This window comes from Euleptes europaea, chromosome 4 (assembly GCF_029931775.1).
Source record: "Euleptes europaea isolate rEulEur1 chromosome 4, rEulEur1.hap1, whole genome shotgun sequence".
In the NCBI taxonomy this organism is placed as follows: domain Eukaryota; kingdom Metazoa; phylum Chordata; class Lepidosauria; order Squamata; family Sphaerodactylidae; genus Euleptes; species Euleptes europaea.
Window position 1 is genome coordinate 115,265,088 of NC_079315.1, and position 15,311 is coordinate 115,280,398.

Genomic DNA, 15,311 nt, shown 5'->3' on the forward strand with positions numbered 1-15,311 from the left:
CCCAGGATGTGGTGATGGCCACCAACTTGGAAGGCTTGAAGAGGGGAGTGGACATGTTCATGGAGGAGAGGAGTATTCATGGCTACTAGTCAAAATGGATGCTAGTCCTGATACATACCTGTTCTCTACAAGATCTGAAGAGCAGGCCTATTATATGAGGTGCTGTGGAACACAGGCAGGACGGTGCTGCTGCAGTCATCTTGTTTGTGGGCTTCCTAGAGGCACCTGGTTGGCCACTGTGTGAACAGACTGCTGGACTTGATGGGCCTTGGTTTGATCCAGCAGGGCCTTTCTCATAAAAGAGGCTTCCAAAGATATGTGGTCCCAAACCACACAGGCAGGGCTGTGAAATCATGCTTGGAAATTGTATTAATAGACCTTACTTCTATCCCCACTAGGGATGCCAACCTTGGGGGTGGGGGTGGGTGGACCTCTCCATACTACAGTTCCCTTGGACAAAATGGCAGCTTCAGAGGGCATGCTTTATGGTACTAGCTGGAGATAATCGTGCTGTGGAACACAGGCAGGATGGTGCTGCTGCAGTTGTCTTGTTTGTGGGCTTCCTAGGGGCACCTGGTTGGCCACTGTGTGAACAGACTGCTGGACTTGATGGGCCTGGGTCTGATCCAGCAGGGCCTTTCCTTATGTTCTTATGTAGAACTCAAACTAAGCAGGGTCGGCCCTGGCAAATACTTGGATGTGTTGGCTTGTGCGTGTGTTCAGTGCCGTCAAGTCGCTTCCGACTCATGGCGACCCTATGAATCAGTCCTCCAAAATGTCCTGTCTTTGACAGCCTTGCTCAGATCTTGCAAATTGAGGGCCGTGGCTTCCTTTATTGAGTCAATCCATCTCTTGTTGGGTTTTCCTCTTTTCCTGCTGCCTTCAACTTTTCCTATCATGGTTGTCTTTTCCAGTGACTCTCACTACAGATGCTTATCAAAACTATTTTTCATAAAGATTGCTTTATTGTTGATTTTAGAGGGACATACTATAACACAGTATACAGTCTAGAAAGCTATACAGTTTTTTACAAAAGAAAATAATTCCCCTTGGAAGAAGGAAGATGAGGAAGAGAAGACAGCGTCAAGTAAAAAAATAAGAAAAGCATACCAACACTCAAAACATTTACAAGGCAATACATATAAAACTGTCCTGTTCTTTTTTCCATATCAGTGTCACTAGGTAAATCGACGTTTGCCAGATAAAGGCGCTGAAAGCGCCGACATGTCCACCATTGTAGAAAACTCTGCCTCAAGCGCATCCTAGGAAGAGAAAGCCAATGGCAGTGTTTAGACACTTGCATTTGCGGGACACCCCCATGTACATGGCTTGTCTGTACAATACATACAAAAAGAGGACAAAACTGCATTGTGTTGGAAGGATGCACTGCGGCTCATTTTACTGTACCTAGTATCTAAAAAGGTAAAGGTAGTCCCCTGTGCAAGCATTAGGTCATTACTGACACATGAGGTGACATCACATCCCGACGTTTACTAGGCAGACTATGTTTATGGGGTGGTTTGCCATTGCCTTCCCCAGTCGTCTACACTTTCCTCCCAGCAAGCTGGGCACTCATTTTACCGACCTCAGAAGGATGGAAGGATGAGTCAACCCTGAGCCGGCTACGTGAAAATGACTTCCGTCAGGATCGAACTCAGGTTGTGAGCAGAGCTTGGACTGCAGTACTGACGCTTACCACTCTGCGCCACAGGGCTCCTGTCGTAGTATCTAAGCTGAGCTTTTTCTAACTACTTTGGGAGAGCAGGCGCCTTTGGAAAGCTAGAATGCTTCCCAACACACATGAAAGCTTCTTCCACATCCCTCCAAAGCCTCCGCCAGCTTACAGCTATTGAAAAGGACTGGATGTAAAGCATCACCTACAAAAAGTACAAACACCGCCAGCCCCCGGCATCTAAATTTGCCATAAAGGATGCAATAAAAGGAAGGGGGAAATGGGGGGAACATAAGGGAAGATTACACATTCATTCAGTTTTCAACGGCAGAGGCCAAAAGATCACCCAATAGTGTAGATAGGACCCCTTTCTCTAGTACTTTTCACCCCAATCTTCTCTCCAGGGATGATTACTCCCACACTAATAGATCTCAGCAAGACACTGGCTGCAGCCAATCCCAGCATCTGCCCTTCTACCAAATTCAGTTCTTTCCAATTACCTGGCAAAACCACAAATTTTCTCCTTGTCAGTTAAATGTTGAGGGATTTGGATAACCCCGAAGAACAGTTGGTTTTTATACCCCAATTTTCTCTACCATTTTTAAGGAGACTCAAACTGGCTTACAATCTCTTTCCTTCCTCTCCCCACAACAGACACCTTGTGAGGTAGGTGGGGCTGAGAGAGTTCAGAGAGAACCGTGACAGGCCCAAGGTCACTCAGCAGGCTTCATGTAGAGGAGTGGGGGAACCAACCTGGTTCTCCAGATTAGAATCCGCTGCTCATGTGGAGGAGTGGGGAACCAAACCCGGTTCTCCGGATTAGTACACTGCTCTTAACCACTACACCACGCTGCCCAGGGTTCCTTCAGACTCTTCTGAATACCTGCTGAGACCTGGTCACAACTGTCAGTATTCCATCTCGTTCCCTCATCTCAAGACTTTTCATGTTGGCTTCTAAGTGGGCATGCTCAGAATTGCCGCTGGCTTATTTCGAGGACCTCAAGCCAGAGCTATGGCAACTGTTTGCCCTTAAGGAAGATCTACGGGTCCCTCTATGACTTCTCCAAAGTAAATGCTGCCTAAATGTTGGCTTCCTAGAGGCACCTGGTTGGCCACTGTGTGAACTTGATGGGCCTTAGTCTGATCCAGCAGGGCCTTTCTTATGTTCTTAACACTTTTCTTTTGCATGTTTAGCTGCAGGAAGCATGCTTCTTCATTTCAGTCTGGAATTTTAGTGCAGTCAAAAGGGGCCCTTAGGTCACAAAGACACACCCGAGATTGGCAAGGTCCAGAAGACCAAACCTGTTCACCAGTACAATGAAGATGATTTAATATGGGGGAAATAGCACTCACCAGCTCCCTCTTGGCTTCCTCGATCTTCACTCGAGCAAGAGAAGGACTCTGAAAGAGAACAGAGCACAGCCATTTCAGAAGATGTGGGGTCCCCACACTACTTTCCAAGTTCTAAACCAAACAATTGTGTGTAGCTAGGAAATACTACTACTACTACTGGTTGGCTTGGGACCAGAAATGGTCTATATTTTGGACCTTCCTGTATTTTGGAATTTTTGCATATAGATAATGAGGTATCTTGGGGTTGGGACCCAAATCTAAACACGAAATTCATTTATGCTTTATATATACTATATACACATAGCCTGAATGTAATTTTAAAAAATGTTTTTAATAACTTTGTGTCCATTGAACCATCAGTGGCACTGCTGAGGGCCTGTGTGTAACGCCTGCATGCCGGCTCAAAAGGTCCGGTTTTTGGATCTATCCGGATATCGGATGTCCGGAAAAGGGATACTCAACCTGTACTACTACTACTATTAACAATACTAATAATAACCCTAATAATAAAGAGTTAAGGAAATCAAGCATGTTCATCACACACACTTCCTTCAGTGCCAGCAGAACTGGGGACGAGCCATAGCTCTTCTTCACACAGAGGACGTCTCAGGTTCAGCCCCAGGGCACTTGGGAGTTAGATCACCTTAGATACCAAAGCTTGAAAAGACTTCAGCCTGAAGTGCTGCTTTCAGTCAGATTCGATTACCTAGTTCTGGGCTCATGAAAGCTTATGTTGGAAGAAATGTTGCTAGTCTTTAAAGCACCACTGGACTCGTTTTATTCTCTTACAAACTAACAGGACTACCCATCTGGAATTAGGACTGTAACAGTGCAGTCCCATTGGCGTCAACAGATTTGGTTGGGTTTAACTCTGTTTAGGAATACACTGTAGGTACCTCTTAAAGAACTACCCTTAATTATTATCAATAGAATCACAGAATCATAGAGTTGGAAGGGACCACCAGGGTCATCTAGGCCAACCCTCTGCACAATGCAGGAAATTCACAACTACCTCCCCCCCACACACACATACCCAGTGACCCCCCTACTTCATGCCCAGAAGATGGCCAAGATTACCTCCCTCTCATCATCTGCTTAAGGTCATAGAATCAGCATTGCTGACAGATGGCCATCTAGCCTCTTCTTAAAAACCTCCAGGGAAGGAGTGTTTACCACCTCCCGAGGAAGCTTGATTTGGTCTACAGCAGTTTCATATGTAGGGCTGCCAGCTCTGGGTTAGGAAATTCCTAGAGATTTGGGGGGGGTGGAGACTGGGGAGGGTGGGGTTTGGGGAGGGACCTCACTGAGGTATAATGCCATAGAGCCCACCTTCCAAAGCAGCCATTTTCTCCAGGTGAACTGATCTCCGTTGCCTGGAGATCAGTTGTAATCACAGGAGATCTCCAGCCACCACTGGGAGGCTGGCAACCCTATCATTTATCCTCTGTCAACTCTTTCCATGAAGTAGTAGTAGTTGGTTTTGATACCCTGATTTTCTCTACCTTTTTACAAGGAGACTCAATCCAGTTCACAATCACTTTCCCTCCCCACAACAGACACCTTGTGAGGTAGGTGGGGTTGAGAGTGTTCGGAGAGAACTGTGACTAGCCAAAGGTCACCCAGACTTCACATGGAGGAGTGGGGAAAACCAACCTGGTTCACCAGATTAGCATCCGCTGTTCAGGTGGAGGAGGGGGGAATCAAACCCGGTTCTCCAGATTAGAGTCCACCGCTCTTAACCACTACACCATGCTGGCTCTTGAACTATACCACAGTGGAAAAGGATGGTTTGGACCAACAATAAGAATATGGAACTAAATGTTTTCTAAGTCAGGCCCACAATACTGGCAGGGAGGAATCACTTCCACACTACAGCTGTCAGAGGCCTTGTTAACAATGGGCATTTACAAGACATAATTCAACAACTATGCAATTATTAACAAACAACCAAAAAAGCCCCACTTGTCTACCCTGCCGCTACCAGTTCACCAAATTCATTCCCTCTGGTACCCAACAGTCCTTTCTTGCAGCCAGAAAGAAGCCCGCTGTATCTCACAGACCACAGTGCTACCTGTTTCACCCAGTTATTAAAATTAAAGTTATAGGACACTTTTTACACTGAAATACATTATGTAATAATTGCAATTCAACAGCTTTGGCAGGAACAAATTACTGCAAACCTGCATTAAAGCGCTTTCACTTACCACTGGGTACAGCATAACTTTTTGGGGGGAAATGTTTCATATTGCACATGATGGTATACGGTTTAAACCAGGGGTTCCTAACCTTTTTGCGCCTGAAGGCACCTTTGAAATTCTGACTCAGGGTGGAGGGCACAACCACAAAATGGCTGCAACAGGAAGTGGAGCCAACCACAAATTGTCAGGGGGTGAAGTTATGTATGAAGAAGATTTGGTTTTTATATGCCGACTTTCTCTACCACTTAAGGGAGACTCAAACCGGCTTGCAATCACCTCCCCTTCCCCTCCCCACAACAGACACCCTGTCAGGTGGGTGGGGCTGAAAGAGCTGTGACTGGCCCAAGGTCACCCAGCTGGCTTCATGTGTAGGAGCGGGGAAACAAATCCAGTTCACCAGATTGGCCTGCCGCCGCTCATGTGGAGGAGTGGGGAATCAAACCCAGTTCTCCAGATCAGACTCCACTGCTCCAAACCCCACCGCTCTTATCCACTACACCACGCTGACTCTAATAGTGCATTCCTAAGGAGAGTTACTCCTGTCTAACACCATTTAAATGAATGGGCCTAAACTGGAGTAACTCTCTTTAGGAATGCACTGTAATAGTAACGTTTCAACATTGCAGGCTGAAGCTCTGCTTGACAGGATGCCTTTTAAATGAGCATATTGTTTAAAAATATTTTGTTCCTTATACACAGCTTACCTTTAGCCGTGCAGAGCTGTGGTAGCAGCTGTTGCCAAAGCAATGCGTTTGGAGATCTGATTGGCTTTCCAGATTTTCAATGGACAACTGGAAGCCCTACCGGGCAAAAGCCCCACCCGGCCCCACCCACTGGTGGGAGCTACAATGCCCACCGGCACCATGTTGGGGACCCTCGATCTAAACATATTTGCATTCAGAAGGTAAAAATAGGAGAAAAAAATTACGGGCGTAAGGTCCAGATATGAGTCCAGTTTCTTCTTCAGAGGTGCTGCTTGCTTCTTTAACTCTGCTAGTTTCTGTGGACGGAAAAGAAATATTATACCCACACTGGCACCAGGTTTTTGTGAACCAAAAATGTAATTAAAGCCTGTTTCAGGTTCTCTGGCACGAATGGCATCTGAAGGGATATACAAAACAATCAGGTTATGAAACCTATTTAAATCCTAAATTTCTATAATTTGAAAGACAAATTCAGAAAAGATATTCATATTTGGTTCTTGTTACTTATTAGACAACTTTTATTCATAGCATCATAGAGTCGGGACCACCAGGGTCATCTAGTCCAACCCCCTGCACAACACAGGAAATTCACAACTACCTCCCCCCCCCACACACAGTGACCCCTATTCCATGCCCAGAAGATGGCCAAGATGCCCTCCCTCTCATTATCTGCCTAAGGTCATAGAATCAGCATTGCTGACAGATGGCCATCTAGCCTCTGCTTAAAAACCTCCAAGGAAGGAGCGCTTACCACCTCCTGAGGAAGCCTGTTCCACTGAGAAACCGCTCTGTTAGAAAATTCTTCCTAATGTCTAGACAGAAACTCTTTTGATTTAATTCTAACCCATTGCTTCTGGTCAACCTTCTGGGGCAACAGAAAACAACTCGGCACCATCCTCTATATGACAGCCCTTCAAGTACTTGAAGATCTGTACACCTTGGTATCTTGAAGAGGGCTTGGCCTTAGATATAAAATGTGGATCCCTTTGCATTCTGAAACATCATTCCCTGGAAATGCTTTTTGAATCACCTAGTACATCAATGTAAATTTGCTGGAGAAGGCTATTTGAGTAAGCATCCTATTTCCAACCCATCCAGGGTGGATGCCAGCTAGAGGGCCATTTCCAAATACTGTCAACATCCGTAGCAGAACACCCACCTCCGAGAGACTCACTAGAGACTCATGTGTCAAGGAAGCATCCATCCCACTCGCAGTAAGTTGTTCCTGGAAAGGGGGGCGGGGGAGAAGGGTAGAAAGAAAACAGGGAACAGCAATGAATACAGCTCCACAGCTAAATCAGGCAGTACAAAATTATTCAGAAGAATCAGACAAAAGGGAACTAGAGGTATAAAGGGTGGTTTATCACCTCTGTTTACCATGTAATTAAGCAACAAAGGGATCCTGTTATATCATTAGAGAGCCAGAGTGGTGTAGTGGTTAAGAGCAGTGGTTTGGAGTGGTGGACTCTAATCTGGAGAACTGGGTTTATTCCCCTTTCCTCCACATGAGCGGTGGACACTAATCTGGTGAACCGGGTTAGTTTCCCCACTCCTACACATGAAGCCAGCTGTGTGACCTTGGGCTAGTCACAATTCTCTTAGAGCTCTCTCAGCCCCACCTATTGTGGGGAGGGGAAGGGAAAGCGGTTGTAAGATAGTTTGATTCTTCCTTAAGTGGTACAGAGTCGGTATATAAAAACCAACTCTTATTATTATCCAAACACTGGTCCATCTGTCCAGTATAGTCTCAATGTCAGTTCTATGAGGTCTTACAATAGTAATAATAAATTTTATTTATATCCCCGCCCTCCCCTGGTGAACTGGGGTCAGGGCAGCTGACTTCATATAAAATACAACATTATCACAAATATATAAAATATAAATACAATGTAACATGGCCAATTTAAAACTCAATGAATTCAATCCCACCCTGATAGCACCTAGAAACTCCACATTTAAGGAAGATTTTATCTCGGGTGGTCATGCCTTCATATCCTTCACTGAGGTTTCTCAGTCCTGGGCGGGGGAAGGGGAAGAGGATGGAGATGGAAAAAACATAACAGCAGGGAAGGTGCAATAAGAAATAAGTTTAAGGGAAAGGACCCTTTGCTCTGGTTAGACCTCACCTAGAGTACTGTGTTCAGTTTTGGGCAAGGCAATTTAAGAAAGATGTAGAAAAGCTGGATCAGACTAAGAACCTTCAAGTCCAGCAGTCTGTTCACACATTGGCCAACCTGGTGCCTCTAGGAAGCAACAAACAAGACGACTGCAGCAGCATTATCCTGCCTGTGTTCCACAGCACCTAATATAATAGGCATGCTCCTCTGGTACTGGAGAGAACAGGTATGCATCATGACTAGTATCCATTTTGACTAGCAGAAGTGGATAGCCTTCTCCTCCATGAACATGTCCACTCCCCTCTTAAAGCTTTCCAAGTTGGCAGCCATCACCACAGCCTGGGGCAGGGAGTTCCACAATTTAACTATGTGTTGTGTGAAGGAATACTTCCTTTTATCAATTTTGACTCTCTCACCCTCCAGCTTCAGCAGATGAACCCGCATTCTGGTATTATGAGAGAGGGAGAAAAGATTCTCCCTGTCCACTCTCTCCATACAATGCATATTTATATAGACCTCTACCATCTCCCCTTAACCGCCTTTTTCCCAAGCTAAACACCCCTACGAGTTTTAACCGCTTCTCATGGGGCAGTTGCTCTGGCCTATTCATTTTGGTTGCTCTTTTCTGCACCATCTCTACCCCACTTCGTGAACTCAGATTGCAAATGCTTTTGAGTGGAATCCAACTACTTGTTACACCGCTCTGTAAGTTCAAGTTCATTGACAGCACAATTTTAGAAAAAGAAAAAAAGAGTCAGCAGTTGTAAAAGCATTCATCCTAGTCACAAGACAGTGTCTTCCCTGTAGTAACCAGGGCAGAACCAGGGCATGCTAACCTCGGCCGCCGTGATTCTGAATTTGAAGTCCTCAGATTTGTCCTTCAAGAACTTCAAGTTCTGGGTTCGGCTATCAGCTTTGGCTTTTTCCACCGCCAGAAGTTCTTCAGTTTTTTTAAGGTCGCTAAAATTAAAAACAAATGAGTAAACCAAAAAGGATTTCCAGAAGCAACTCATAGTAAATGCACATAGCGTTTAGGTGGAAACAGCCCCAGAATAATTCAGGGGCTTCATATACAAGACCTCTGAGCCGCAGGGCCTGGAACCACAACCCCCCCCCCTTACTTCTGCCCCACAAAGACTCAGAAGAAGAAGAGTTGGTTTTTATACCCCGCTTTTCTCTACCTTTATGGAGTCTCAAAGCAGCTTACAATTGCCTTCCAGATTATTACTACTTTCTAAACAAACTCTCCTTGTAAGGGAAACAATATTGAACTTATAAGAGAAGCTGGATCAGATAAATGTTATGCTGGAGAAGTTACTGACAGTAACGGCTCCATCTTCAGGGGAAGAAATTAGTGCCTCGATAAGGGAGGCGGCAGGAGGAGCCAGTCTCAGAGAAAACATGGATAAATCAACTGCAACTAACGCAGCAACAGTAATTAATGAGGAGAGAAAGGATAAAAGCAAAGGACATTTCACTAAATAACTATCAGCCTCTGGGAAATAGAAACTCTTGATTCTCACAGAGGAAAAAGGTGGCCCTGTGAATAGGGAACCTGAGGGTCAATTATCATAAATGGGATAATGAGAGTTGTCGTAAACTCCTGGAGCCAAATTTTACATTGCAAGCATGAAGAGGTAGATATAGAAAACCTGATCTGGCTGCCAAATAAGAACTTCTACAAAAGACTTGTCATAACATTTCGACAAAACAGGGTCCCATTATTGAATGGAGGGAGTATCTAGTGAAATATCACATCTTCCCCACAAGAGTATTTGAAGATAGTGTCTGCCCTCCCCTGTGCACTCTAAAAGCTCATTATAATAAGCTAAATACCACCATGGGTAATAAGAAAGCTTCAGGAGGTACTCAAAGAAAATTGCTACAGAAAGGAAAAATGGTAAAAGAAAAAGAGACCCTGAAGCCAGAATTGCCTTCCAGCGCGGAGGCATATTAATACGTAAAAGAATGGTAATATAAAGGTAGATTTATTGTGTACATGAAATAATCTAGTTTAGCGCAGCAGATGAAGAATAAAAGCAACATATAGAATGGGTAATATGAATTATATTGAGCATTACAGTGGAAATACTGATAAAGGACTTAGACAGATTATTCATTAAGCAAATATCCAGCACGACATGATTAATTCAAAACGAACTCCCTGGAAGACTGATTATACTGTATGCATGTGAACGATTGAGTATATAATGTGTATTTTTCTTTTTTGAAATTTTAAAATAAAATTTAAAAACAAATAAACAATTGCCTTCCAGCGTGGTTGTAGTGGTTAAGAGCGGCGGACTCTAATCTGGTGAACCGGGTTTGTTTCCCCACTCCTCCACATGCAGCCTGCTGGGTGACCTTGGGCCAGTGACAGTTCTCTCCGAACTCTCTCAGCCCCAACTACCCCACAAGGTGCCTGTTATGGGGAGAGAAAAGGAAGGCAATTGTAAGCCGCTTTGAGACTCCTTACAAGGTAGAGAAAATCGGGGTATGAAAACCAACTCTTCTTCCCAAGGTGCCCTCCCTCTCATCATCTGCTTAAGGTCATAGAATCAGCATTGCTGGCAGATGGCCATCTAGCCTCTGCTTAAAAACCTCCAGGGAAGGAGAGCTCACCACCTCCCGAGGAAGCCTCTTCCGCTGAGGAACTGCTCTAAGAAGAGTTGGTTTTTTATATGCCAACTTTCTCTACCTTTTCAGGAGAATCAAACCGGCTTACAATCTTCTTCCCTTCCTCTCCCCACAACAGGCACCTTTGTGAGGTAGTTGGGGCTGAGAGAGTTCAGAGAAAACTGTGACTAGCCTAAGGTCACCCAGCAGGGTGCATGTGGAGGAGTGGGGAAACCAACCTGGTTCTCCAGATTAGTGTCCGCCGCTCATGTGGAGGAGTGGGGAATCAAACCTCCAAACCCCGTTCTCCAGATTAGAGTCCACCGCTCTCAACCACTACACCATGTAGGCGAAAAAGACCAGCATTCCAGGAGCAGGCAAATCTGGAATGTCCGGACCCCAAGAGAACGGCCTTATTAATGTTTGACTGACTACCCAGGGGATTGGCAGAGATGATAGTAAGCAGGTTTAACCCTGAAAAGCTGTCTGGATTGGAGAGCACGTCCAGCCTTACAAGAGCCATACTGAGATTTTTGGAGGAGCGGCAGGCAGGAAAGAGAAAAAGAAATAAAGAGAGATCTTCTGCTCAGGACTTACTCCTGTAGACGCTTTTCTAGCACCAGTGCTGAAGTGAGTTTTTTTCTCAGGGTGGTCAATTCATGCTCCAGGTCTTTGTTTCTTGATTCTGCTGCATACACATCTGAAGACAAGTCATTGATGGCAGGAATGAAGCTAAAGACAAAAAAAATAAAGTGGTGTGTGAATCATAATTTTTTTTTAAAGAAAAGCTCAGCTTGGATTGAAGAAGAAGAGTTGGTTTTTATACCCCAACTTTCTCTACCTTTTTTAAGGAGAATCAAACCGGCTTACAATTCCCTTCCTCTCCCCACAGCAGACACCCTGTAAGGTAGGTGAAGCTGAGAGAGTTCGGAGAGAACTATGACTAGCCCAAGGTCAGCCGGCAGGATTAATGTGTAGGAGTGGGGAATCAAACCTGGTTCACCAGATTAGCGACCGCTGCTCATGTGGAGGAGTGGGGAATCAAACCTAGTTTTCCACCTTAGAGTCCACCACTCATAACCACTACACCACGCCTGCTCTGGGGTGTGTGCATAAAAGGAGACCTGGTCATGCCTATTTTGGAGTTTTAAAGGAGTGACTCGCAATGAAGGAAATCTTCTCTGGCCCCATTCATAGAAACCAAATGATGTTCAAGAGACGTATAGAAATATGCTCAGATATAATTATCAGCAATGCAACAATTGCTTTCTGTCACTGTATCCCCCAAACAAGCAAAATCAATGTTGGTCAAACTGTAACCATAACCAAAAAATACAACACTAGGCTACTGAACACATGAAACTGCCTTAAATTGAATCAGACCCTTGGTCCATCAAAGTCAGCATTGTCCACTCAGACCAGCAGTATATACCCCTGCTTATGAAAACTTCATTCATGCAAGTGCTATAGAAGAGGATCCATTGTTCGTCATTTTCAGGGTTCTTCCGTCTACCAAAAAGAGGAGGAGAGCTTCATCTCGGCAAAGGAAGGTTTTGGCTGCTGGAACTAATATTTACAACCAGTTTCTGTCTATTTCTTTTTAAAGCAGAATGGGGCAATGACTTCCATTATGCAGTAGGTAAAGAGCTGCTTCGAATGGAGGCCCACCTTGACTGTGTTCGCATGAACAAATGCAAACGGTGTCACGTGTTCTTAAAGGGAATGTGGGAAAGGGTGCACTATTGCTATCAGGAGTTCTGCAGGGCCTGCAAGATGGAGCTATTCCGACGGGCTTACAGTTGAGGCCAGCGACGGTTCTCGTTATAATTACTGGCCTCCCTAGTCCTTCCCCCTCCCCCGCTGCTGAGCGCCACCCCTTCTACACCACCTTGGTGGGTGGTTAGATTAATCTATTACCTGCAAATTTCTGTTTCTGGAGTTTTGGCGCCATTGAGGGGCGTTATTAGGCTATTTTAAATTGGATTTTAAACTATTTTAATGGGTTCTTGTTTTATTGTTTTTTAGTCTGCGTAAGCCGCTCTGAGCCCAACCTTCGGGTTGGGGAAAGCAGGGTAGAAATGTAATAAATAAATAAAAATATCCCATTTTGAGAGGCTGTACCCAGGATTACAATTCCCATCTTCCCAACAAGGAGCACAACATTTGGAGAGACTGTGCACGGATACCCCACAACATTCTCACCCTTTAGAGAGAAGTGGAACAGATCCTACTGCGGGAAGAGTTACACAAACAAGCTGTGCCAGAATAGTTTCAGAAGGCACCCCTGTCGGACTGCAATAGAAGAGCTAGATTCAAGTCCAGTAGCACCATAGAGCGCAATAAGATTTTCAGGGTATGAGCTTTTGAGAGACAAAGCTCCCCAAAAGCCTTGTTGATCTCCAAGGTGCTACTGGACTCAATTCTATTCCAGAATTGTAGCAGTGGATCCTCTTTGAAATAACAAAGGGGTTGGAATCATAGAGTTGGAAGGGACCACCAAGGTCATCTAGTCCAACCCCCTGCACAATGCAGGAAATTCACAACTACCTCCCCCACACACACACCCAGGGACCCCCTACTCCATGCCCAGAAGATGGCCAAAGTGCCTTTCCTCTCATTATCTGCCTAAGGTCATAAAATCAGCATTGTTGACAGATGGCTATCTAGCCTCTTCTTAAAAATCTCCAGGGAAGGAGAGCTTACCAGTTTACCAGCAAAAACCAACAGAAAACACAGAAGTTCATGAAATTGCTCTCGCTGTTCGCATTAACCCGGTCTCAGAGCATTTAAAACAAACTCCTACCTTGCAAGGGACGTGTCTTTTGTTTCTAAGGCTATGGCTGTGTCCACCAAGGTGTTCAGATAGCTGGTGCTGGCATTTGACAGGCCGGTGAAAGAGAGATTTAAACTTTCCATCAGAAGACCCTGTAGATAGTTGCCTGAGGGAAACAACAATACAAAAGCCACATCTTTTTATTAAGCAGATAATCGAGAAGAACTTCAGACAGCACAAGTATAGCAATGGGATATTTTTTATTAAAGGAATAGCCTCACGTAGAATCATAGAGTTGGAAGGGGCCATACAAGCCATGTAGTCCAACCCCCTGCTCAATGCAGGATTGGCTTAGTGTTTTTTAAGCTTCTGCTTAAAGACTGCCAGTGAGGGGGAGCTCACCACCTCCCTAGGTAGCTGATTCCACTGAGCAACTTGTTCTGTAAAACTTTTCCCCCCTAATATCCAACTTGTACTGTAAAAACCTTTCCCCCAATATCCAGCTTTCCTAATATCCACCTTTCCGCCTGCAATTTAAACCATTACTGCAAGTCCTAAACTCTGCTGTCAACAGGAACAGCTCCCTGCCCTACTCTATGTGACAGCCCATCAAATACTTAAAGAGAGCAATCATCATCCCCCTTAACCTCCTCTTCTCCAGACTAAACATTCCCAACTCCCTCAGTCTTTCCTCGTAAGACTTGGTCTCCAGGTCATCTTGATTCTGGACAAACTGAATCAAGAGGACGTTTCTAAGAGCTGTTTAAGAAATGCAGGTTTAAAATCGAAGCCAACCCCAACCTCACCATCTGATTCATACTCCACTGTCTTCTGCTTCATGTCGTCAATTAACAGCATGACGTCTCCATCCCTGGACTCGTTGCATTCCGCCAACTCGTACAAAACATCTACCGTCCGAGTATCTGCCTCATACGGGGGGATAGGCTGATCTCCAAAAGTCTTTTTCAACCACAAAGCAACCTACCAGGGAGAGAAAGGAGGCAACAATGAATAAGAGTTTTTTAAAGGAACATTTACTTATGACAATTACACATCCTATTTTATAGTATTCTCAGGACGGTAAGTATAAGAAGCCATAAAGCACATTGTTGTGTACATAAGGTGGGGGCTGTGCAATCCAGGACACGCTCTACTGCATGCCACAGCAGGGATGATGTAAAAAGGTGATTGCCCCAGAACAGTTAAGGCAAGGTAGACAGTGAACATTCCTCAGTCGAACATGCAAGGCTCTATACAACTAAGGGTTGCCAACTCCAGGCTGGGAAAATCCTGGAAACTTGGAGGCAGAGACTGGGGAGACTGGATGTGACGCTATAGAGTCCACCCTCCAAAGCTGGCATTTTCTCTTGTAGGGTTACCAACACTGGGCTGGGAAGTACCTGGAGATTTTGGGGGTGGAGTGTGGGGAGTTCAGGGTTTGAGTAGGGGAGAGACCTCAGCAGGGACATAATGCCATAGTCTCCACCCTTCAATGCAGCCATTTTCTCCAGGAGAACTGATCTGCACCATCTGGAGACCAGCTGTAATTCTGGAAGATCTCTGGCCCTACCTGGAGGTTGACAACCCTGCAGAGGGATACTGTAAAATCCTCAACTACATTTTACTTTAGTCGTAAGCATGCCGTGTAAACGTGGCTTGCTCTTTACAGAAATACATTACTTACTTTCCAACACGTACACTTGATTTTAACACACTCGCCTTTGGCATAGCTACAAATTCAGTAGAAAAGAGCAAGAGTCCAGTAGCGCCTTAAAGACTAACAAAATTTCTGGCCGTGTATGAGCTTTCGTGAGCCACAGCTCACTTCTTCAGATACAGCTAGAATGTGAGTCCATCTATCCTTAAGTAGAGAAGAGT

General features: G+C 44.9%; 1 protein-coding gene across 1 annotated transcript; it reads right to left on the reverse strand.

Annotated features, from left to right (window-relative positions):
• Positions 1–1,161: 1,161 nt before the first annotated feature.
• HAUS1 (HAUS augmin like complex subunit 1) lies at positions 1,162–14,408 on the reverse strand. The gene is made up of 8 exons (XM_056847823.1): positions 14,240–14,408; positions 13,464–13,599; positions 11,258–11,392; positions 8,881–9,004; positions 7,087–7,152; positions 6,152–6,223; positions 3,026–3,073; positions 1,162–1,262 (listed from the first exon to the last, which is right to left on the reverse strand). Exons 1-8 carry the CDS (start codon positions 14,289–14,291, stop codon positions 1,179–1,181), a joined length of 717 nt encoding a protein of 238 aa, XP_056703801.1. The 5' UTR covers positions 14,292–14,408; the 3' UTR covers positions 1,162–1,178.
• Positions 14,409–15,311: the final 903 nt, after the last annotated feature.

Excerpts from the sequence above, each read along its gene's own strand:
- HAUS1 (XM_056847823.1), bottom strand. The coding sequence starts at position 14,291 with ATGCTGTTAATTGACGACATGAAGCAGAAGACAGTGGAGTATGAATCA. Across the intron at positions 13,600-14,239 it reads AGTGGAGTATGAATCAGATG|GCAACTATCTACAGGGTCTT; the intron begins GTGAGGTTGGGG and ends TGTTTCCCTCAG. Across the intron at positions 1,263-3,025 it reads AGGAAGCCAAGAGGGAGCTG|GATGCGCTTGAGGCAGAGTT; the intron begins GTGAGTGCTATT and ends TTCTCTTCCTAG.